This window comes from Microtus oregoni, unplaced genomic scaffold (assembly GCF_018167655.1).
Source record: "Microtus oregoni isolate MIOR12 unplaced genomic scaffold, Mior012 000009F_ref0000495, whole genome shotgun sequence".
Taxonomy (NCBI): domain Eukaryota; kingdom Metazoa; phylum Chordata; class Mammalia; order Rodentia; family Cricetidae; genus Microtus; species Microtus oregoni.
The window spans coordinates 16,520,801-16,545,480 of NW_024543068.1; the positions used below are offsets into that span (position 1 = coordinate 16,520,801).

Below are 24,680 nucleotides of genomic sequence, written 5' to 3' on the forward strand. Positions count from 1 at the left end.
TCTTGCTAAGAGCTACCAAAGGGGATTTCTATGCCTGAAGGGTACTCAAACATCCTTAGTGGGCCGCTGAGGCTCCATTCTCCATATTACATCCTTGAGCCCGAAAGGGACAACTTCTTGCATGGCTCCCTCTGTGCCCACACATAAGATGTATCACTCATCTGGCCTATCTAGGATCCTTCATACAGTTTAGCTGTATTTCAGGTTGAAGGCTTGGAGTACTCCATCCCACCTTCTTGTAGATTCTAGTTTATATCACATTTTTTTTTTAAAAAGAGATTTGTTTACTTATTATGTATACAGTGTTCTGTCAGCTTGTATGCCAGAATAGGGCACCAGATCTGATTATAGATGGCTGTGAGTCACCATATAGTTGCCAGGAACTGAACTCAGGACCTCTGAAAGAGTAGCCAGTGGTCTTAACCGCTGAGCCATCTCTCCAGCTCCTACAACACTTTTTCATTGTCTACTCTCCTGGCCCAAATGACATTCTATGCTGGCTCCAACCATATCAGGCTCAAATATTTAATCCCAGCTTAAGCACAGCGGTTGATATCGAGAGGAAAGATACTTTATCAAGAGACAATGGGTTTCTACTGAAGATAGCTGGTGCTTCTTCTCCCAGGGCCACCCTCCTCTGCACTGCCAGCAGTGGTCTGTGCACGCCCAAGAAGTCCCCTCATCCAGTCACCAAACCGTTGGTTCTCTGTCCTTAAGTTTCCTTAACCCAGCGCCAGGTAGTCTCTTCACAGTGCAACATCTCTTCATGAACTCTCGCCCACATCTACTGTGTGTGTGCAGTGTATGTGTGTGGGTACACATGCAGAGGTCAAAGGATGATATCAAGTGTTTTCCTCTACTGCTGTCCAACTTACTATTCCGGGACAGTCTCTCACTGAACCTGGACTGGCAGGCCAACAAGCTCGTGATTCCAGAAACACACCATCATGCACAGCTTTTATGTGAGTGCGGGGGATCTGAACTCAGGCCCCCATGCTTACACTTTAGAATTGATCTCTCTTCTCCTCCCTTTTGTGGTACTGGAGATTGAAAACTTCACACATGCCAGGCAAGAGCTCTAACACTAAGCTAGGGCTTTATCCCCTATACCTATTCTTTTCAATCATCTAGAATTCTGTAGATTTTTTTTTGTGGAAAAAACTACATCTTCCAAAATTGCCTTCATAAGAATTTTTATTATTATTTAGAAATGCAGTTATATACATAGAACAATTAAAATTAAATTAAACTTTGTACAAATATTAAAATACTATCTTCATACCCACTGCAATGTACAGGATACCAAAAAATATATATATAAAATAAAATAAAGCAAACCCAGACTGATTGACATCCTGCACAGTCAATTATGCACGTGTTGTTTTAAACCATTATATGAGTACCATTCTGCAAAGGATCCCAAAGTGGTGCACAACCTTAAGAAGCCAGGCCAGTGTGCATACAGCCATGCAGCCCATAGCCATTTCCTCTCCCTACTTGGCAATCTAAGTGGCACCCCCACATCCTCCCAGTAAGCTCTGCTACTAGAAGAGGGTATGGGGGGAGGGGGCTTTGTTCAAAACCTCTACTAGGTTTTCAGCTGGAAACTAAGTCACATCTCAGAAAAACTGGCCTTGCCACCTTCGGCTTTCCAGGGAACCAGCTACCACATCACTTAGTCTAAACATCTGCCAAGGAATTTAATTCTCTAAGGCTGCAGAAGACCCAGCAGGCCCCACAAGAGGCTCCAGCCACACTGTCAGGCATAAGCGCACCTGGAATTGAGCTGTGTAGTAGGCATGCTATGTGTCCCTTCTAGCCCCTTTGTTCTTGTTTGTTTTTTGAGACAGGGTTTCTCTGTAGCTTTGGAGCCTGTCCTGGAACTAGCTCTTGTAGACCAGACTGTCCTCAAACTCACAGAGATCCACCTGCTTCTGTCTCCTGAGTGCTGGGATTAAAGGCGTGCGCCACTACTGCCCCTTTGTTCTTTAAGGAGGTGGAAGGGAGCAAGGATCCAGAAATGTTTGCAGAATATTCCATTTTCTATTCTAGAATGTTCCCCAGGAACAGAGGAAACACTGCTATGTAGGAAGCCAAGTACTTCAAGAGCTCTGATGGGATTGGGAGGAAAAAGGCCAACTGCTCTCTGTCCCTATTCAGCCACTCACAAAGCAGGAAAAGTATACCTTTGTCTTTTAGTCTGGCTTCTCTGCAGAACTATAAAGCTGGAGCTGGGGGAGAAGGGCAAGATGAATGGGGAAGATGGTATTACTTTAAGTTCTCTTTGCTAATGGAGTGCTTATAGAATGTACATTGAAATGCCTTATAAAAGCAAACAAATCCAAAGTGGTCAGGACTCCGCCCATTTCACAGTTCTCACCCAGTGAAACACAGAATACAGAACTGGGCAGATAGAGCCTAACTATTAAACTAAGGCATGGAGGGACGGACTTTTCTATTTATGTATTTCACCATTCTGGCCCTTGAAAATTGATAGACTGTGACAGCAAGTCACCAGGATATAAAACCTGCATTGAGTCAGCACAAGTATGAAAAAAAGCAAAAACGTCTCCCAAAACAAAAACAAAACAAAAAAATCTCAGGCAAACAAAAACAAACAAAACCCCAAAACCAAACCAAACCAAACCAACAAACAAAACAAAACAGAAAAACGGTTTAAAAGTCCTTTGGTGCTGACTTTCTCTTGGACAAGTCTGCAGGATGCCCCTGGAGGTGAGCCCAGCAAAGTAGGCCGCCTCACTTCTTCCCACTTGCTCCAAGCTCCTTCCTGCCCAACAGCCTGACATCTGCCACTGACCCTGTTTCTAGCCAGGCTCTACCTCAAGGCAATTAAGTCCTCCAGTCCCTCTGCAAGGGACCAAGTCCAGATGCAAAAACCACAGCGCATGGCCGATGGCTAAGAAATTGCTTTAGAAGAAAGAGAAACAACATGGGGAGAAGTAGCAGGTGCCAGCAGCAGCAGGTGGGAAACTTCAAGAACAGACCTTCTCAAAACTAGTGACAGGAGGATGGGGAACATGGCCCTTTTACCCTCCAGTTAGAGAGCCTGGGCTTGTGAGCCCCAGAGAGCAGGTTAATGGATGGGGAGAAGGAAGGAGGCACCAGATTCTTTTACCCAAGGGTCAAGCCAGTCACCTATGTGGCTAAATAAATCCAAAACAAAAAGTGCAATCTGTTAAGGGGTAAAAACCCAGAGTAACGACAAAGAAAAGGGAAGGATCTTCCATTTTTCTTTAAAAAACCCTTAGAGCAGAATCCAGACTTTTAGAAGAGCAGTAAACAGAAGAGGAAGGCTCCTTCAGAAGACTCCTCCCCTCTGCACCACTTCTCTCTTGAGGAGGGTTGGCATCACTGAGGGTGAAGGAGCGCCATGGTGAGGTGGCTTATGACAGCCACTGCTAAGAGGTGTGCAATATCTCCATTGAGCTTTTGTCTTCTAGTTTTAGCACCTTCTCCAGTCCATTCCTAGCCACCACATTCGCCTGGATACCTGCACAAGAGACTGGCCTCCTGGGTGGGGGTGGGGGAGTAGCCAGCAGGCACTGCCTTTACCCTGAGAGGAAAGGAGATGAGGGTGGTAGGAAGCCTGGCATGACAGGGACTAAAGTGCATTGTAAGTGGAGGCAGTGGCAGTGGGCTAGGGGACGTCATTGCCACTGATGCCTGGAGCTAACCCTGTTAGGTCAGGAACTAGAAATACACTGGGCTTTTTATTATTTTTACCACCCCAGATAGGCTCGGGGAGAAACATCATAAGTACTGTCCAGGATTGGCTCTGACGTTTCCCAGCCTTGAGGCTTGAGGGGAGAGACAGAGAAACAAGAAGAGAGAGAGAGGAAGAGAGAGAAAAAGAGAGAAGAGAGCGAGCAAGCAAAAGAGAGAGAGAGCTCATTAACACCACATCTATCTTCTCAAGATGGCAGAAGCCTGGTGGGGCTCAGCTACCCAGGCATTCAGTGCTGTGGGAGGAGCCAGCACAGTGACTGGAGCACTCCTTCAGTGATAGCGCTTTCTCACTCCCAGGTCTGTATCTCAGGCTTCTGAGTACCCACCAACCCACACCAGCTTTGCAAAGCCGGGGGGTGCCAGGCATCATTTCTTAGCCCTGCAGGAAAGACAGTGACTTGTCAGCAATGACATGTGGACGAGCATGGAGAAGAGAGTAGAAGCAGTGACACAGCAGGCCACTTCCTGGGCAGAGTTACTAAGGCACATGACTGTGGTGAGGAGGATCCTCGGGACCTGGCCGGAGCTGCCAGCAGCCACGGGGGACTTGGTCTGTACCTCTCAACCTCCCCTCCATCACCACAAACCTAGAATTGGGCAACTTGCCCAGAATGCCAAAACCCAGATGAGCTTTTGTTGGCATCTCACAAATCTCAGGGTTCTGTGGACTGCAAGGAAGCCAGAGCTACCTAGGACAAAGTCCAGGAGACAGCATGCAACTTCCCCTTAACCAGGAACAGAATCCAAGGCCAAGGCAGCCAGTGCTGGAAGCAGGAAGTGAGAACTTGCATATTAGGAAGACAATCATTATCTGACAACCTCCTTCCCTCCCACAGGTCTTCTGGGTGCTTCTTGGAAACTCAAAGAGCCAGGGGGCTGCACCTGGGCTGGACAGCTGAGTGCTGAGTAGGTTTGGCATGGCTTCCCAAACCTATCCTCAGTCAAGGAAGATGCCGTCAGTGTCAACACACAGGGCAAACTCAAGGACCCATATTCTGGCCCTGAAAAGAGTCACTCCTGCTCTGAGGGCCTTACTGTTCAATCTGTTTCTGCAGCCCCAGGCCCAGCCCCTATGTACAGATGGTAATAGCCACTAAGGCCTGTGAACAGCAACCCACCTGCACAACAGGGAACCTGGACAGGGTGGGGGAAGGCACAAGTAAACAGCAGTGCTCAGGCCCTCATGGCTGTGGGGCGGCCACCAGAGAGCTGGCTGGAAGGGACCCAGTGGCTCGGGGAAAGGAAGGGTTCAATCCAGCACATTCAGACATGTCCCTGACAGATGGGAAGGCTGGGCCAGGCAAAGCGCCAGGTCCTCCAGCTGTGGGCAGATGGTGAAAATCTTCTTTGAGTATCCAGTAGGGTGGCCTGCAGGCCCTCAGATACACACAGATTCACAGGTGGCAGCTCAGGTATCCAGGTGGGGCAACTGGAGAGGACATGGTACTCAAACCCACGGGAGGAGAGAGGACGGGCAGAGAGGAGAGAGGCCAGTGGCAGTCCTCATGCTTCTTTCAACAGTGGGATATCTGCAGAAAGACGGGGAGGGAAGAACTGTAGTTACCTAAGGTGTCCTTCAGTATTACTCCACCTTAGGGACCCCACACAGCCCCATTTAAAGAAGTAAGTGTTCTGCTGCACACATCTAAGCAAGTAAGAATTTCCTGCTTTCTGTCTCATCTCTCCTGCTGCCTGTATGATAAAATCACAATGCTGAGCCTGGCATTCATACACTTTCTGGTCCCACCTACATGACTCTGCCTCCCTTCTCTGCTGGTCTAGTTACTCTCAATTCTCCAATCTTGCTCTAAGAAGCCACAAAGTCCCATCATTTCTTTAAAGCTATCTGCCATCTGTGTGAACCTGGACAAATCACTTTGTTTCTCTGGGATTTGATCTTCTCATAGGTCACCAGAGGGGAGAAGGTTAGACTCCTGTGTCAAGCTCCTGACTTCCTAGGATATCAGTTTTAGGTAGGTGTCTTATTTTCTGAATACTTCGTTATGACATCAGCTCTTCAATTTTATTTCATTATTGCATTTTTTTTTGCTTAAAAAAATTTTAATTTTATGTGCACTAGTGTGCATGTATGTCTGTGTGAGGGTGTCAGATTCTTGGAGTTACAGACAGTTGTGAGCTGCCATGTGGGTGCTGGGGAATTAAACTTGGGTCCTCTAGGAGAACAGCTAGTTCTCTTAACTGCTGAGTCAGCCCTCATTATTGTATATTAAACTTTATTTCTGTTTATTTTTATTATTATTATTTTTTTTTTTTTTTTGGTTTTTCGAGACAGGGTTTCTCTGTAGCTTTGGTGCCTGTCCTGGAACTAGCTCTTGTAGACCAGGCTGGCCTCGAACTCCCAGAGATCCGTCCTGTTTATTTTTAAATGTATGTGTGTGTATACATCTGCACACTATAGGAAGTATGTGATACTGTGCATGTCAGATAACAACTTTTCAGAGTTAGTTCTCATTCTACCATGTGGGGCCCGAGGATCAAATTCAGATCATCAGGTTTGGTATCAAGAGCCTTTACCTGCTGAGTCATCATGTTGACCCTATTTTAGAGAAAGGGTCTACGCAGTTCAAACTAACCTGGACTTGTGTGTGGTTCTTTTGCCCCAGTCTCTGAAATGCTAGGATTGTAGGCCTGAGACACCATATCTGGATAGCACTACAATTACTGGCTCCATAATTTCTCCAATGCAGACCCCACTATCTTCCAACTGATACTCCATGCAACAGAGAGCATGTTTCCTGCTTGAGTCAGATCTGAAACCTCATTTGGAACTAAACAGAAAATGGGGCTTCAAAAAGGTTCGCTCAAGCCAGATGTGATGATACATTACTGTTAATGCCAGCAGAATACTTTTAACTGGAGGCAGAGGCAGGCTAATCTCTGTGGGTTTGAGGCCAGCCTGGTCTACATAGTGAGTTTCAGGCCAGCCAAGGCTACATTGTGAGACCCTGTCTTTAATTAAAAGAAAAAAAAAGCTTGCTTAAGCTAGCACATGGGAGACAGCTGTGATTAGCCACTTGGGAGGTTGAGGCTGAAGGACAATGGTTTCTGAGGCAGCCTGGGCTTATGCAGAGAGACCTTGTCTCCGAAAACAACAACAAAATAACAAACAAAAGTGCCTGAACCAAAAACACAAACAAGGAACCTCCTTGGCTCCTGAGGAAAGATAAAGGATGCCATGCGTCCTTAGCCAAGGCTAGTAGTAGATGTACCCAAGGGTCCAGAGGTAACTGTCACATCCAAACTGGATCAGTTATTACAGGGCCCTTGCCATCTCTTTCCAACAAAGAGCAACTAAGGCAAGCTACTGATAGACACATTTCTAAATGTCTGACATGGCCTCTCTCTAGCACACAGGGTCTGTGAAGTTTCTTCTGGCTCTTTCAGAAAGGCACAAAATGTTACTATCTACAGGGAGCTTCTAAGCTTTGTCTGAATCCTGAATTATACTGAGATTCGTCTATAGATATTCTTTAAAGTGACAGATTCAAATGTTAGTTAAATTCCCCAGGCTCCAGCAAAGGTAGATTGTGAGTAGACAACCACTGCACTCTATGGCCAGTCTGACACAAAGGAGCTAGAGTTACCTGGGAGCCCTCACAGACTGAGGTTAAAAATCTTGGTTGGTAATAATAAATAAATAAGTATTAAAAAAAAATCTTGGTTGGTCACAGTCATTTAGCTTTAACTCTCAGCTGTCAGTTACCAGTGGATAAATGACAAGTGAAACTGGTTCCAATTTCTCCATCTCTAACGTGGGGACAGTCATAAATACCTACACTCAAGCCTAAATGATTTGGACAGCACAAGGAAACCAGCAATATACTCCTGTGTAAAGTGAAGCAGCAATCTTCTCTACAAGACAAGTAGACTACAATTTTCTCAGCAGTACAGCCCAAGGTCTCCTTGTTATTTTCTGCCTTCCATGAACACAAAACTTTTAACAGCTCTATATCCTGAACTCCATCTAGCTGGGTTAGCGAAGACTATGGCTGTGGACAGCATTAGACTCTAGAGCCATCGAAATTCAATGAAGTCTCCCTAGGAGAGCCCAAAGCTTTACCTGGCATTCTGAGGACCAAATTCTACTTTGTACTCTGGCTATTATCTTTTTTAGGGAGGTGTGTGTGTGTGAAAATATACCAATTATCATAGTGGCCCACAGGGCTTCCCCATTCCCAGCAATAATCCATGTTTAGCAAAGACCACTTACCATCTGTGTACTCCTCTGATGTGAGGGATAAAAGGCTTTGTATGTCACTGTTCTCTGAATCTGCAGTGTCTTTGTGTGTCAGCTGGCTGCTCCCTGAGCCGGCCACCCAGGATGATGTAGTTGCCTGGTGCACCATCACAGTCTCTGAGCCCTGGGAACCCCAGGCTTCACACAGCCCAGAATGGCCAGGGGCCTCATCCTCTCCACCTGCAGAGGAGCAGGCACCCTGGCCCTGCAGCTGCTGCTCCCTTGGCACATTCCTCCCACTAGGTGCAGACTCTTCCGACAGAACGATCTGTACTCTAGGGTCAGCCGGTGGCATGCAGTGACCAGAACTGCCATACACAGCTTCCTCATATGAAGGTAGTGCAACCTGGACCCCATCCACCATGATGGAGACTTGGTCACCAGAAACTCCCTGGTCACGCCTGCATTAGAAAAGAACAAGACAAAATAAGAATCTGAGTAACAAAGAGGTGACTCAATAACATTGTATCAATAAAATCCATCATTTTCCAGCACTTATTATATGCCATCAAGTAGGAAGTGCTTTAAACACTTTAGAACACTGACTGGAACTTCACCTGAGCCCTTTCATGTAGGGATTCACCAAGAATGTAGGCTTGGCTCAGGGAAGTTAAGTAACTGCTAGGCAGTCTGAGAGCTGGTAAGGGATGGACTTGAGATTGAATCCAGTTTTACATACTTTTAAAGAATGTTCTTAGGGTTGGAGAGGATGGTTCAATGGTTAAGAGCACTGGCTACTCTTCCAAAGGACCTGGGATTTGATTCCAGCATCCACATATCATACACAGACAAGTAAAATACTCAGACATCTTGCCGGGCATGGTAGTGCATGCCTTTAATCCCAATAATTGGGAGGCTGTTGCAGGAAGATCTCTATAAATTTGAGGCCAGATCGTCTACAGAATACAAACAAACAAACAAAAAACCAAAAAACAAAAACCATAGCCAGGCGGTAGTGGTGCACACCTTTAATTCCAGCACTTGGGAGGCAGAAGCAGGCATATCTCTGTGAGTTTTAAGGCCAGCCTGGTCTACAGAGCAAGTTCCAGGACAAGCACCTAAGCTACAGTGAAACCCTGTCTCAGGAAAAATAAATAAATAAATAAATATCACATATAAAATTGTGAATTTTAACCCAAATGCAGGTCCCTGCATGATCCAAAGGTGACACTGGTGTAGACTCCTACTGAGGTCAGAACTGAAGCCCAGATCCTCTGCACCCATCCCAGTACTCCCACTTCCTCACTACCACAAGGATCTTACCACCACTATCCTGACTTGCATGGAAACCACTTGTCTGATTTCTATTTTTTTGAACAGAGTATATACCACCATGTCTAGCTGATTTTGTTTTAAAAGAGACATGTCTTGCTACTATTTAAGTTCAGACTAACTTTGAGGGTCCTTTTACCTCAGGTTCCCAAGTGCTGAGATTACAGGGCCTAGCTTACTTTTTATTTACTTATTTATCTTTGGCTTTTCAAGACAGGATTTCTCTGTGTAAACATGGCTGTCCTGAAGTTTGCTCTGTAGGCCAGGTTGGCCTCAAACTCTCAGAGATCTGCCTGTCTCTGCCTCCTGAGTGCTGGGATGAAAGGCATTTGTAACCCATCGCCTGGCTCTTTTTATTTTAATATTTTGACTATAACATAAACTCTTTAACACTGATTTAGCTCTAAATTTCTGTGTTTAGGCATACAACCCCTTTGGCTTCTTTTCAGTGAACACTGTGAGAGATTTATACAGCCACCTTTTCTGGGGATCATGCTTGCTATACACACTTCTCTCCCTTCTGAATCGTTTGAAAGCATGCTGAAGACATAATCTGTATAAGCGGATAAGCCTCAGGACTTCTTTCCCCATAGAACTTACAGTGTTGTTACATTCCAGAAACTTAACAATGGTTTAGGTGCACTATAATACAAATTTCCCAAACTGTCCGCAAAATCATCCATTGCCGCTTTGTTCTTTGATTTTATTCAGAATCAAACATACTGTGCTGGCTAATTTTATGTCAAGTTGACATAGGCTAGAATAGTGGTTCTCAATCTTCTTAATGCTGTGACCCTTTAGTACAGTTCCTCATGTGGTAACCCCATCCTCCAACCATAAAATTATTTGTTGCTACTTCATAACTGTCATTTTGCTACTGTTATGAACTGTAATGTTGTGTCTAACATGTGATCCCTATGAAAGGGTCATTTGACCCCCAAGGGGGATGCAATCCACAGATTGAGTCACTAGAGGAGAGTCATCTGAGAGGAGGGAATTCCAATTGAGAAAAGGACTCCATAGACTGAGCTGTAAGCAAGCCTGCGGAGCATTTCCTTAATCAGTAATTGATGTGGGAAGGTCCAGGCCATTGTGGGTGGAGTCATCCCTGGGCTAGAGGTCCTGGGTTCCATAAGAAAACAGGCAAAGCAAGCCATGAGGAGCAAGCCAGTAAGCAGTATTTCTCCATGGCCGTAACATGAGTTCCTTCCTTCAGGTTCCTGCTCTGTTTAAATTTCTGTCCAGGCATCCTTCAGTGAAGGATTATGGATGTGAAAGTGTAAACCCTTTCTCTCTAACTTGTTTATGGTCTTGGTGTTTTGTCACAGCATCAGCAACCCTAAGACGCATACTCTCTGTGTTTAGTTGTCCTGTCCCTTTCATTTCCATCAGTCTAGAGTATCCACTAGAGTTTTAAGACATGATATTTTTAAAAACTTTAATTCTTTTATTTTATGTATATGACTGTTTTGTTTGCATGTGTCTGTGTACCATGTGGGGCACCATGTGGAGCAACACCCTGAGAGGCCAGAATAAGGTGTCAGATGCCCTGGAACTAAATTTACAGATAGTTGTAAGCCATCATGTGAATGCTAGGAATTGAACTCAGGTCCTCTAGAAGAGTAGCCAGTGCTCATAACTGCTGGGTCATCTCTCTAGCCTCAAGACCCTGACAATTTTTTAAGTGCCCAGGCCAGCTTTCTAGGAGGATGTATACCTAGATGTGTGTAATTATTTTTCATTATAATTGAACTTAAGTTAAATTTTACCGAGAACTCTACCTAGATGAGGGAGTTCTTTCGTTTTCCACACTGAGAGGCACAGAACAGATGTCAGCCTATACCGACATTACCATTGCTCACAAGTGATTAGCTCCTGATTTCCTTACTTGTACTTGGCAGACACAATCTACGCTGCCTAATTCAAACATGTATACACCGAGGACAATTAGCATCTCTAAAAGTACCCAGAGATTTCTGAATGAGAAACTGCAAAAGAATTATTTTTTTTCTGGGCATGGTTACACATGCCTTTAATCCCAATACTCAGGAGGCATCTGTGAGTTCTAGGTCAGTCTGCTCTATAGAATGAGTTCCAGGTCAGCCTGTTCTACAGAGTGAGTTCCAGGACACCAATGGCTACAAAGGAAAACTCTGCCTTAAAAAACAAAACAAAACAAAACCCAAAAAATTATATTCATTTATTTAGTGGATATTGTCCTCTGATCTCCACATGTATACCATGGTATGGCACATGCCCACTTACATAGTAAATATAATTAAATAGTTCCCTTCAAAATACCTCTTTAAAAATAATTGCTATTCCTCCTTCCTTCTAAACAAAACAAGAGGAAGAAAGAAGAATCACATTCCCATACCGAAATTCACTTCAGGGTAGTCTGTATTTGTAAGTTCCAAATCTGGAGCATTTTATAGAATGTGGTTTTGTCTAGACTGTTCTGCCTGAGAGCTAAAACATGACTAATGTAGGACCGTGAATGAATATAAATGGCCTATTCTTCAAAGCATGAGGTACCCTCAAGCACTGAGCAACTATAGACACCAAGGTAGTGCAGGAGAAAAGTCCCCCATTCCCACTGGGGCACTACTCCCACCTGTCACTCCCATCTCCTGAGTCTAGGATAATTAATTATAATACACTATAAGAGGGAAAGGAGAATCTGCAGAGAAGAAAACCCACTTCTTATGATTTCAGAATGGTACCATGGTCCTGGATTTTTGTTACATATTAAAATTATCTGAGAAGCTTTCTAGAAAATAATAAGGTCACAATCCCACTCCGAACTGAATAAATTAGAACTTGGGGGAAACCAAGGTGCACTAAGGATTAGAAGCCAGGAGCAGGAAGAGGTAGCTTGTAAATGCAATCATGTATCAACATCATACAGAGAACAATAAATCCTAGCACTGTGCTCCAAGTATTTCAGAAGTGATGCTAATGCTGCTAGAACCACACTCCAGAGACAAGTGGAAATGCCATGGCCTTGAGGTAGAACAGATTTAGATTCAAATCTCAGTTCTGCAATCAACCTGAGATATAATGTGAATGCCTCAGTTTCTTTGTCTGTAATGTTCCCATTAGGTTCAAAATTAGTAATGTATGTGAACGAAACTACAGTGCCAGGCATATCCAGGAGTTTAACATACAGCCAGACCCTCTTCTCCACTTCCCTAAGATACAGACTAGTAGAGGCTGTAGGCCAACAACTACCTGTAAGTAGTCCAAGGTCAGTCTCACGAAGATGGTTGACTAACACTGTGCTCACCTGCTATGATGGAAAGACTTCAGCTTTGGCTGCAGCAGTACAAACAGCACCACGAGGAGAAGAATGAGTGCCACAGAGCTGGCAGTGGAAGCCACTATGGACAGCGCAGGGACCCCAAGGGACGTGTGCGTTTCTTTGTCTAAGGAAACAAGTCATCACAAACATTTGGTACCCAGAAACATAACAGATGAGCTCTATGGATGATGTAGCCAAATATTCCCTACATGATAATATACAGAAACATTTATTTTACAGCTGGGTCCTTTCAGGAAAAAAATCTTATAAAGTGGCCTATGTATGTATGGTGTTTATGGAAACATTTCCTTTTCCTGTTTCCTGAGTAAGATCCGCCCCAACTCCCCCCACCCACCCACCCACTCAGTTCAACTGGTACCTAAACTCACTTAACTCTGGAGTTCTTAAAATACCAATAGCAAGCTGGTGAACACAAACCATTAAAAGGGCCACATTTTTCTACCACCTTGAATTCCACTATATTTTCCCCATACAGCAGGATAATTAAGAAGTGGGCAAATAATAAGGTCTTGTCCTAAGTCCCTCAGCCTTCATTGTAAACCCCATTTTGTTTTCCATCCTCTTCTGAGGTGTTATGGGTTAGGCATGTTCTGGTCTCGAAGCCCAAGTGTGAAGCAAGAGAAAAGACCATACAACATACAACACACATTTTCCTCTAAGAATCTGTATTTTTATGTCATCCAAGACAAGATAGGGCAGTAAATAAAAAGGAGTCTATACAGCAAGGCCAGAGCTCCATAACAAAACCATCACTTTCAAGGGAAAAATGAAATGGAAGAGATACTGGAAAATGTGTTAGCGCTGTGCTCGCTGCTTGCTGTTAGTGGACAGAATACAGCCCAAGGTCATCAACATCTGACTAGACAGACAGAGATCCTGACATCAAAAGAATTTTACATAGTCAGGCAGATGCCTCATTAAAGACACAGAACTCCTCAATGGTCCAGTGGAATGCGACGGTGACACGCACCAGCAACTCCAATGACATCCACAAAGACATGGAATACCAAAGAAAGAGGAGACATAGCCAAGGGAGGGCTCAAGAAAGCATGCACCATTCCCCCAGAAACTAGGAGAAAAGCAGGATCCAGGCACTACCCCATTTCACTTGTAGACTGACCTTCACTGAGGTGACAGCTAACCTCCATGGCCGGCTTCCACTCGCCATCCTTGCAGGTCAGATATTTGTAGTCGCCCTTCAACATGTAGCCTTCTGCACATAGGTACTCGATGACACTGCCTGCTGTCAAGGGGTCTTTACAGGGCCGGGGGTGGCAAATGTAGCCACCATTCTCTGGCTCTGGGGGCAGAGGACACACTGCAAAGAAAGAGGGAGATGGAATCACAATGAGGCTTTCAATGGGCATGTGCTTTCAGTAGCATGGTCCTGAAATACTAAGAGCATAGAACCATCCTTGGAAAAGCCTGTTGAACTAGTATGGAATTCAAGTTGTCACCGACAGAGAGGGAAGTGCATCTGGCAGTCTGGGTTCTTACAGCATTTCTCTACTCCCCACTGGCCAGCAGACTCCAGAAAAGTTCTGTACCTGCTGTAATTTGGACGTGATTCTAACAGTGCCTACTAACAGTGAGTCAGGCTGAGTGAGGATAAAGCATGGGCAAACTCATTATGGCAAGTGTTAGGTTGTTTACAACAATTCCAGGAAGGACTCCCTGATGTAATTGAAACATGAGTTTGGCTTCTGAGAAGATTCCAGAAAGCTTTCCTGGGAGGTTTCCCAAGCTTTGTACACCTTCTCTTGTCTGTCAGGCTCACTTCCCACAATAAACCCCACATTTCTCCTCTAGGTATGACAATCTAGTTTTAAAGTCATCATCATCTCTTAAAGTTCTGTGCAATAATTATCATTTCTTCCCTCTGACAATGAGACTATTAAATCCCACAAAGGGAAGCAACTTTTAGCCAAGATTAGGGCAGGGTGAATGTCAACTTGGGGACCAGAGTCAGGTCTTCTGATTCTAACCCTGAGCTCTTCTTCCCATGAGCTGACTGATTTATAAAGTTATGTGTACCAAGATCACATCCTTTCACTCCCTCAGTCTGGTCAACTAAGATGGCAAACAAGGTGTAGGTGTTGTGGGACTGTGGTTTAGAGAAGCTGTCACAGCGTCTTAGGATCTGGAAGGTCTCAGCAGCTCTTAGGAGAAGGGAATTATTTCTATTTCAGACAGATTACAGAACTGAATTCCAAGACACGTAATGCAAGGGGGGTGTTTCTAGCTATACTTGAGGAGTCCAGGCGTAACATGAAGGAATCCGTGAACGGCTAGCCTGGGAGAAGGCAGTATGACCAGGCACTCATGACCTCCAACTTTCTAAATGTTTTACAAACACAAGATACAACACAGATTTTTCCAAAGGAAATTCAGTTTTGCTGACTACATGCCAGCCTATCCCTTGTATCACAGAGACATCTGTGTGGGAATCAGAATGATCTTTCCTTTTCTCACTTCCTCCAAAAGGCCCAGAGTGACTGGGAATTGCACAAGAGTGTCTGACTATCAAGATAAAGCCCTGGCTCACTTCCATGTGAAAACCCCAGACTACATTCAGTAGACATAACCTTGTAGCCTCCCACTAACTCTGACCCAGAATGCTATTATGCAGATTGACTCAAGTCTGGCAGGAGGAAGATATTAGATGCAAAAAAGACCCTCACCCTCAGGCTGCACATCCTTAGAGGTAGGAATATGCCATTTTCTCTTGTTTTGTCATTTAAGTACATTTATAGTTTTCCTTGGGTTTTACTTGGAACTGAACCAGGGACTTGTACATGCTAGATAAGCATCTATCACTCAGACACTCCCATTCACTTTTCCATTTATTTGTTCCATTGGTAATACTTTGATTTCAGGGCCTTACACATACTAGTATATACTCTACCACTGAGCTAGTTTCAGCTCAACAATTTTTTAAAAGTTGCTAATTTGCCGGGCTGTGGTGGCGCATGCCTTTAATCCCAGCACTTGGGAGGCAGAGGCAGGCGGATTTCTGTGAGTTCGAGACCAGCCTGGTCTACAAGAGCTAGTTCCAGGACAGGCTCCAAAACCACAGAGAAACCCTGTCTCGAAAAACCAAAAAAAAAAAGAAAAAGAAAAAAAAAGTTGCTAATTTAAAAAGTTGCCAAAGGATCAATAAGTCTGACAGCAACTATGGAATTAGAAGATGAATCCAAATATGAGGCCCTATCCCCTTAAAGGACACACCTCTGATATCCCTACCACCTACACAGCTCAAAGTACTGAACAGGAAGGAAGTGAATGTATGTATTTCCGTAGTATTCAAAGTGGTGGCCAAGTCATTCAGAGAGCTGGCCAACAAACCAGCTGCTTTACTATTTCATTTTCTATCTTTTGTTCAGAGCAGTAAACCCCCCTCAGACCTTCTGACTGACTCTTGTTTCTCTATAGACTGTACATAATTGTTTCATTTCCTGGGCATAATTAATGTTGAACATTCAGGGCAGTTCCTGAAAGCAGGCAGAACCCACAGGCTTTTCCAGCGAGCTTGGAAAAGGCTCTCAGAGGAAAGGCTAGGATTCTAAGGCCATGCCTATTCTGCTACATATTTTTTCCTCTATAAATCCCATAAATAGACAGGATCTCAGCATATATGTGGCTTAAAGTTAAAAAAAATAAGGTGTACAGTAAAAGCCAGGCTTCCCCTTGTGCTCTGGCCAATCAGTTCCTTCCAAAGACACTCAGCATGTAGTTTCCCCTTATGCTTTTAAGAAAATCTCCGCATGCAGACTTATTCTAATATGTCCCAAAGAATGGGATTCTTACTTCAAGAGAGAGAGCATAGAGCAGCAAAAATAACAGCTTGTATGGGGGCTCAGAACAACTCTGGGAGAAGTGGCGCTTCTTTTCATCAGGAGAGGAGGGGTAATTTGAAACAAATGCAATGAGAATAGAGAATATAAGTTAAACCTAGAGAATTCAAAGTATCCCAATTTACCTAAACTGATTAACAAAAACCTTAGCAAGGACCTTGACTCACAATAAGAGAAGCTTGCTATATGTTTAAGGTTCTTAACAAAAACAGATCAGTCTAATTTAAGATGGATCAGATTATTTCAGCAATATAACAAAAATAAACTTGGTTTAAAAATTATTTTGTGTTTATCTATGAAAGTCATTCAAAGGTAGCAAGCTGGAATACAGCAACTTCAGCATCAAAACAGACCCGGGTTCAAGAAAATAAAGAAGCTTTAGACTAAAGGGTCAGAAAACAACAGGCAAAGCCACTTTGAGGTATCAATGGTACACATGCAAAATGTTCTTTAGTCCAAAGAGGGAATGTGGCCACAGGAAAGATAAAATATAGGCCTTCAGTGAAGCCTGAAGTTCACAGGAAAGGGAAGACCATCCAGGGAAACCAAAGCCCACAAAGCAGATGAAATACTCAGCAACTTTGGGAAGCCGTGGTCCTGGCCAGGAGGCTGACAAACTATCCTTCAGATTTTCTTGGGAAATTCCTCACACAAAGAGGGAATTTCAAGCTTTGTTCTTAACCCTGGGAATACAATGAACTCATCTGATTTGGCAATATTAGTTAATTTTTAAGAGGGCTAGAAAGCCAGACGACTTACAGGGGAAAAGATTCATTCTCCTAGCTGCTGTCTCTGAACTCTATCATCTCCCACACATACTTAGGGCCCTAGTGTTAAATGGCTTGTCTCCTCTGAAACTTTCTCAAAAGGAACACTCAGCTCCATAAATTTCAAGTAAAGCAATATCTGAAACTGTCTTGTCCTATGCTAAGTACATGACAGATATTGATAATTCTTTGTATACTTTCACATAGCAAAGTAAACCCTCAGGGGAAGGGGTTGACCTATCAGAAGGCAGTGTCTCCAGGGGAAGCTAACATAATACGCTGTGAGCATTCAGTGACCTTCTAGCCAGGCAGCACTGGGAACATAAGTTAGAGAGAACTGATCCAGCCAAGTTTCTGCTTCAGGTTCACCTTGGCCTCACACATGCCTCAAAAGCCAACAAGAACCCAAAAGCCCTTCTAAATGTCCTGCTTTTGTTGTTCTGGTGCCCAGTCTTTCAGGAAAGAGACAAATTACAGCAAATTTTTATAACAGCTCAACAAGCAAAATTAAAACTCCAGGAAGGGCCTCGGGGTAAACAGAACAAATACTTGAACCCTTTCAGACAAGTAGGAAGCTATAGAAAGTAGGGGTATGTAGCCAGCCCCCAGACTCTAAGGGATTAGAGGTGAGAAGGGCTGGCAAACATTTAAAGTAAAATATCCAGCGTGTTTTCAAAAGACTAAACAAAAGAGGTTTCTGGCTAACAGCCACCAAGAAAATATTACACTATCAAACACAGGAGCCTCAGGTTTAACAAACTGCGTTGTGTTTAAGTGTTCACTGGAGGTCTGCAGTAACACAGTTTCACACTAAAATGTGTTATCATTCGGGATACAAATGAGCACAAAGAAACAGGTGTTTAGAGGACTGGAGAAATGGCTCAGCAGTTAAGAGCAATGACTGATCTTCCAGAAAATCAGGGTTCCTTTCCTAGCAGCGCATGGGGTATCTCACAATCCTTTATAACTCCAATTCCAAGGGATTCAATGCCTTCTTCTGGCCTCTACAGATGTTTTATGCATGTGATGTACAGACTACAAGCAGGCAGAACACTCATACACATAAAATAAAAAATAAATCTTAAAAAAAAAAGTGTTTAATTTGAAGGAAGATTGCCAGAGAGAAGCTCTTCTGGGGATGACAGTCGGGGAGGGGAAGAGAAAGAGGTCCCAGGCCCAAGTCTCAGTAATCACTGGAGCAGGGCTGGGGTAGTACTGTAAATGCCCTATTGAGCTATAGTTACAGAAAACAATTAGAAGTAACAAGAAAGAACATAACAGTATGAATAGAACCTAGGGTCTAAATTCCTTGGCCTGTTAGCAGCATGACCTCCTTCCTCCCCTTCCACTTTACACCTGTCTCTCTTTTTCCTGGCTACCCCCAGGAGAAAAGAGCTGTTTCATCATGTTTTCCCTTCCTTGCTACAGGCTCAAATGACTGTGGGCTGGAATGGTGAGCCATTGTCTCCTTTTAAGTTGCTTTTCTCAAGGACTTTGTCACAATAACTGAAAGCTAACAACAGGGCTAGGAAAGGCTTAAGTTAATGGTCAGCAGAGTCTTAGTGAAAGGAGTTCTTGGCTAAATATTGGAAGATAGGTTTGTGGACCCCCCCCCCAAAATAAACCAGCAAAGATCTATATGATGAGTATGAGACATGATCATGTGTGGTGGCCACACTCCTATAATTCGACCATCAGGAGGCTGAAGCAGGAGGATTCTGAGTTCAAGAGGACACAGCCTAGACTATACAGTGAGATACAGTGAGTGCCTCCCCCACTCCTGAAAAAAAAAAGCAGTCATGCAAAAACTCAGCATTTCACACAGAGGACCCTTTAAGGTTATTTAGAAGAGGACTATCTATTCACTTGTAAAACTCTTTCTTCATGTGTAAAGGTTCAATTTCTACTTCCAGTTTACTAGCAGTAGAGCCAGAGAAAAGACAAGGGGATTATGGAAAGTAAAGCTGTTCAAATATGTTGTGTAGCACGAATAATAAAAACCCAGAGACAGATATTGTGGCTCAAGCTGAAGATCAGAAAAGCAAAGCAACCAGCCACTCTAACTCAGATAGAAATGAGCAATCCTGTCTCCACAAATCCTCAGACCGAGACCGAGACTTGTCTCCTTCCTCCCATCTTACACTCCTCTCTAGTGCTGGGATTAAAGGTGTGCACCACAACTGCCCACCCCCTAGGGCTAACTAGTATGACTGCTGGGTTGAAAGGTGTGTGCCAACAATGCCTGGTCTGTATAGTTGACTAGTGTGGCTGCTTTGCACTCTGATCTTCAGGCAACCTTTATTTATTAAAATACAAACATTATACCACTACAATGTTGTTTTGTGCAGGAAACAGTAGTTACAGTACACAGCTGTCTAGGAGCACTAAGCCACTTTCCTGAGTTCCTTTTCCATGATGCATTTTACATATGAGGACAAAGAGACTCTTCTGAGTTGAAATACTTTCCCCAAGGCTGACCTGCACATGCTTGTTCAAAGAGAAGGCAAAAAGCATCCCAGACAAGTTGAAATTAGAGCATTATAAATACAGAAAGAAGACCATCTAGTGATGGTCAAAAGTTTCTGTGATATCCTTCACAAGTTGAGTCTTAACAGCTCATGCTTACTGATACATGCCAGGCACTATTTTAAGCAGTTTACAAGTGGAATTCCTTTATCTTTCACAATACACACACACACGCACTCACGTGCGTGTGCATATACAAATTTATCTTAAATATACTCATAGCACAATACAGATGTGGAAAGTAAGGAAGAGAGGTTAGGATACTTGTTCAGTGCTAACGAGCAGGTAAGGCTGGTGCAACGTATCAGAGGGTCTCACTGACTAGCTTCTCCTCCAAACCTCAACCTGTCAAAGGTGCCTCAGGGAGAAGTTCAGCAACAAGGTCAATCTGGACGTTGTAAGCATACACTTAAGTCACTTCTAGGCCTGTTTCAGCACACAAAGGCACTAAACTAAAACACCTCTGATCAGGGTCACTGAAAATCTGTCTGAAGTTGACGATGTGGTTAACCTCACACCTCTGAGAGGTTCATTTATAAAACTTCTACAGTGGTTTTAAGCTGACCCGAGTATGAAGGGCTGGCAGCACCTTGTTTCTATACAGGAAAGAGCTCCTTCAATGGAGCAGATTTTTGCCACAGGCTTGATGTGGGAGCCAGAAAACAGAACCCTCATTACTTAGAAGACACCCAAGGACTGCTTCTGAATGGCTTTCCTGGCCTTCTGCATTGTGATCAACACTTGAGAAGTCAAAAACCTAAAACAGGCTGCAGAGAAAGGGAATCAGGATGATTTCTCAAGCCATTGCAACCTTTTCATATAAAACAAACCTTCCTAGCAGTCAGACAGGAAGGCCATTGTCCAGTCCGAATCTCTTTTCTTAGAGAACTCCACTGATGGAGGAAGGTCATTGGCCAATAAAGAAACTGCTTGGCCCTGTGGGTGGAGTAAACAGAACAAAATGCTGGGAGGAAGAGGAAGTGAGGTCAGAGTCTCCACATCTTTCCTCTCCAGAGCAGACTCCTGAGAGAGACGCCATGCCCCGCTCCGGGGATGAGCCATGCCCCGCTCCCGGGCAGACACACGGCATGAAGCTCCAACCCAGGATGGACTAGGCTAGAATCTTCCCGGTAAGACCGGTTCTCACAGACTATTAGAGATGGGTTGATCAGGATGTGAGAATTAGCCTGTAAGTGCTAGAGCTAAAGGGCCAAGCAGTGCTTAAAAGAATACAGTGTCTGTGTAATTATTTTGGGGCATAAGCTAGCCGAGCAGGTGGCCAGGGTGCTGGGAATGCAGCCCCGCCGCCCCAATTACTACACTCCACATACACTGTGGGTAGGGTCCGCCTGTCGTAGCCCAAGCCTTTCTGAGGGTGTGACACTTGCTGGGTTGAAGGACACAGGGAAGAACCACAGAAACCTAGGCTGTCTCACTATAGCCCATCTCAGGCCCCATCATCTTCCTAAGAAAGGCCTAGCTCAAGCCTTGCTCTGGGACATCGGCAACTGGCAGACAAGTCTAGCTGAGAGACTGTCCTTGTTTTAGGACCAGACTCCCCCCTCCTTCCTTCCCTCTCTTTTATAACCAGTAGCCTCAGAAGGAGAAGTATTTTCTTTTACTGTCTCAAACATGGAAACTCCTATTACTTGGAGAAAGTCACAAAAACTCCTTAGTCACTCAGAATAAAGTGTTGTTCTCCTTGGCCAAGGATCGTAACCTTAAAGCACACACAGCCAGCTGAAATTCCTACTTTTATGCTTTGGGGTTCCAAGGCTGTAGCTCTTTGAACACCTCTCTAGCCACTGCCAGAGAGCACAGGCTAGAATTTGTTAGTGTGGGTACAAAATTAGATGTCTAATTTGTTTGTTGCCTTCAAAAGTTACCCATTACAGTCTTGGAAAGATCTATTCCTTAGTTTCCTCATCTGAAACAGGGATACAAAGATGTCTACTTCATATGGTTGCTGTGAAGATTAATTCAAATATATAGGACAAGCACAGGGTCTGTTACATACTAAGTGTTCAGTAAGCAGAAACTTTTATTATTTTCCCTCTGTTTCTGTAACAACTCCATTCCTCTTAATAAACTACTACTATATCATTTTTTTAATTTATTTTTCCACAAATCACCCTTTCTCCATTTCTTCACTAAGAGCCACCACCCATCTGTCCACACTATAGGACAGGGATTTGGTTTGGTCCCGAGTGACAGATAGTAAATACTTAATAGAAAATGGTATAGAGCTTGCAAAAGCTTACTCACTGCAAACACTGTCTTGCTTCTAACTAGAATGGGCCACATAACCGAATCTCTCTGCAAGTAAATAAATCTCTTATTCTCTAAATCAGCCCCTAGCTAATCATGAAAACACACTGCCTGCCTAACAGGATCAGACCAGAAAGGGTCAGAGTATGGTCTTAGGTGTCAAACAAATAAATCTGAGTTTGACCCAAGGATCCACTCTGTGACCTATCAACCGCCCCGTCTTTCTCTGAGCCTTATTCGACAGCAATATCTAGTTCTACCAGTGTAATGAGCCAATTAATAAAAACAACATTCATGAAAATGATGCACATATAATAGGCACTAAAACATTTTTACATTTACTTTACAGAGTAAGTAAGCTAAACCCCATATTTTTGAGTTTTGAATGGGGCAGGACAAAGACTTACATAAAAAAGGGACTATTTCAGAGCCGGGTGGTGGTGCGCGCCTTTAATCCCAGCACTGGAGAGGAGGCAGAGGCAGGTGGAGCTCTGTGAGTTCAAGGCCAGCCTGGTCTACAGGAGCTAGTTCCAGAACAGGCTCTGAAGCTACATAGAGCGGACTGGCAGAAAACAGCAGGATGGAAACTCCTTTGCTCGTCCTTTGCACCATCTCAGCAGATGAGCCAGCCCCCTTTCCCCTTCCCCTTTCAGCTGCAGAGCTTAGATTGCACTTGGCTGACAAATGGCCTCCATATGTTCTGTTAGCCTTTCACCTCTTGTTTTCACAGCCCAGGAAGGATGGGAGAACAGATTGACAGCTGGGTTGGGTCCTTTTCCCTTCCCAGTGTTATGATTGCTAGAAGAAGGGTCAGGCATGAGGGTATTCTCCTTTATCCTGCTACTCCAGGCCAGGCCACCAATCTAGTCAGCCAACACTGCTAGCCACCCGTCTCTCCCCGCTCAGTTAGCTATGGAGCACAGCTCACAGCTGTTCTCTATGCCCAGGATGGAAAGATGATCACAAAGCTAAGGAGTCAGGATATTCTGGGCGTGCTAACATATTATTGTACTACCTTTGGGTGGTAGAGAAAGGTCAAGAGAAATCAAAGGAGTTTATTTTTTTCTCAGTAGCAATGGCTACCCGGTCTCATCTCCTCATCCTAGCTCCTACCTAAGCTGTCTGATGGAGGAGGATGCCATAGACAGCTGCTCACTGTCAGAGGGTAACTATGATAATAAACTGAGGGATTCCAGGAAAAATAGAGTTAGAGGCATCATATAAAGGTCAAAGTTGTAGCTTCATTTCCTCTACCATCTAAAAGTAATGTCTAGGTATATCCATTTAAGAAGCATACATTTAAATGTAAAACAAACTTAGTCTCTCTTGTGCAAATGAGGAAGAGAATAGCATTTATCAACATGAATCACCTTGTCTCACATATACATCACCATAAAATCATGGTCTGCATGTCCCACAAGAAGAATTTATGTCAGCTGATCGTGAACAGTGAGAGTATTTGTACTGTTATTGGGGGTTGTGGGGTCTTTTGTTTCTTTGTTGTTTTGTGCTGCTGAGGATTGACCAAGGGCCTCACAATACTATGGAAACACTACCACTGAGCAGTGCCAGTCGTGTCTGACGGTTTGTTTGCTCTTCCCTTCTGCCATCCAGTGATGACCATCAGGCTGCTCTGTACGGGCTCAGCAATGCCTTTACTCTTCTTATCTCTTTCCTGGTACTCCTCCTTCCATGTATTGTTCTCTGAGGAAGCCACACTTAGTTTTCATTTAAAATTGTATGTATACGTCTGTCTCTGTATGTGCAGGTGCCAGTAGAAGTGGTTGTGGGCAGCCACATGTGGGTCCTAAGAACCAAACACAGGTCCTTTGCAAAATCAGGAGGTACTCTTTAATTACTGAGCCATCTCTTCAGGACTAGTTTAAATTTCTCTCTTTTCTTTTTTTGAGACAGCAGTAGCTGCCTGGAACTCACTATGAAGATCAGACTGGGCTTGAATTATAGTCAATCTAGTCTAAACTCATGCAAAGTCCAAAGCAAGTGCCTGATCATTACTAAAGGTCTAGGATTTGCCTGTTCTATGAGCCTGTACTTAATCAGTCTGGCTCTGGCATGTGTCCCTTGACCATCACATAAAGCAACCTCAAAACAGCAATTTGTGAGCTTGGCATGGTGGCATAGATCTGTAATCTTAGTGTTTGAGGAAGTTGATACAAAGTTCAAAGTTGGCCTAGGCTACACAGTAAGATTTTTGTCTTAAAACAGAACAAAACAAATATATACATACATACATACTACAAAAATCAATCTGTAATTAATCTGTAAAACCTTGGGTCTAGACAAATTACACAGTCTGAATTCAATGTTTTATTTAGTATTATGGTTTTTTGAGATAGGGTCTATGTCTCCCTGGCTGACCTGGAACTCACAGAGATCTGCCCACCTCTGCCTCCTGAGTGCTGGGATTAAAGGTGTGTACCACAACACTTGGCTTATTTATTATTTTTAAGACAGGGTCTCACCATAGAGCCATTGCTGGCCTAGAACTCTCTATGCAACCAGGTAGGCTTTAAATCAGGCTGAAGTTCATGACCCTATTCCCTTTGGTGACTATTAAATTCTGGAAAGCAGAGGAAAGCCTTTGCTGTTGTTTTAAGATGAGGCCTTGTTATACAGTCAAAATTGAGATCCTCCTGCCTCAACCT

At 43.9% G+C, this 24,680-nt stretch overlaps 1 protein-coding gene across 1 annotated transcript in view; it reads right to left on the bottom strand.

Moving 5' to 3' along the window:
* Positions 1 to 1,176: 1,176 nt before the first annotated feature.
* The window catches only part of Susd6 (sushi domain containing 6), a 98,236-nt gene continuing 74,732 nt past the window's right edge, over positions 1,177 to 24,680 (bottom strand). The window contains exons 3-6 of the mRNA XM_041658123.1: positions 13,720 to 13,917; positions 12,564 to 12,702; positions 7,979 to 8,406; positions 1,177 to 5,276 (exon numbers count right to left, since the gene is read on the bottom strand). Coding sequence (XP_041514057.1) covers positions 5,251 to 5,276; positions 7,979 to 8,406; positions 12,564 to 12,702; positions 13,720 to 13,917 — 791 coding nt within the window. The 3' untranslated portion in view covers positions 1,177 to 5,250. The remainder of the gene's footprint in view (positions 5,277 to 7,978; positions 8,407 to 12,563; positions 12,703 to 13,719; positions 13,918 to 24,680) is intronic.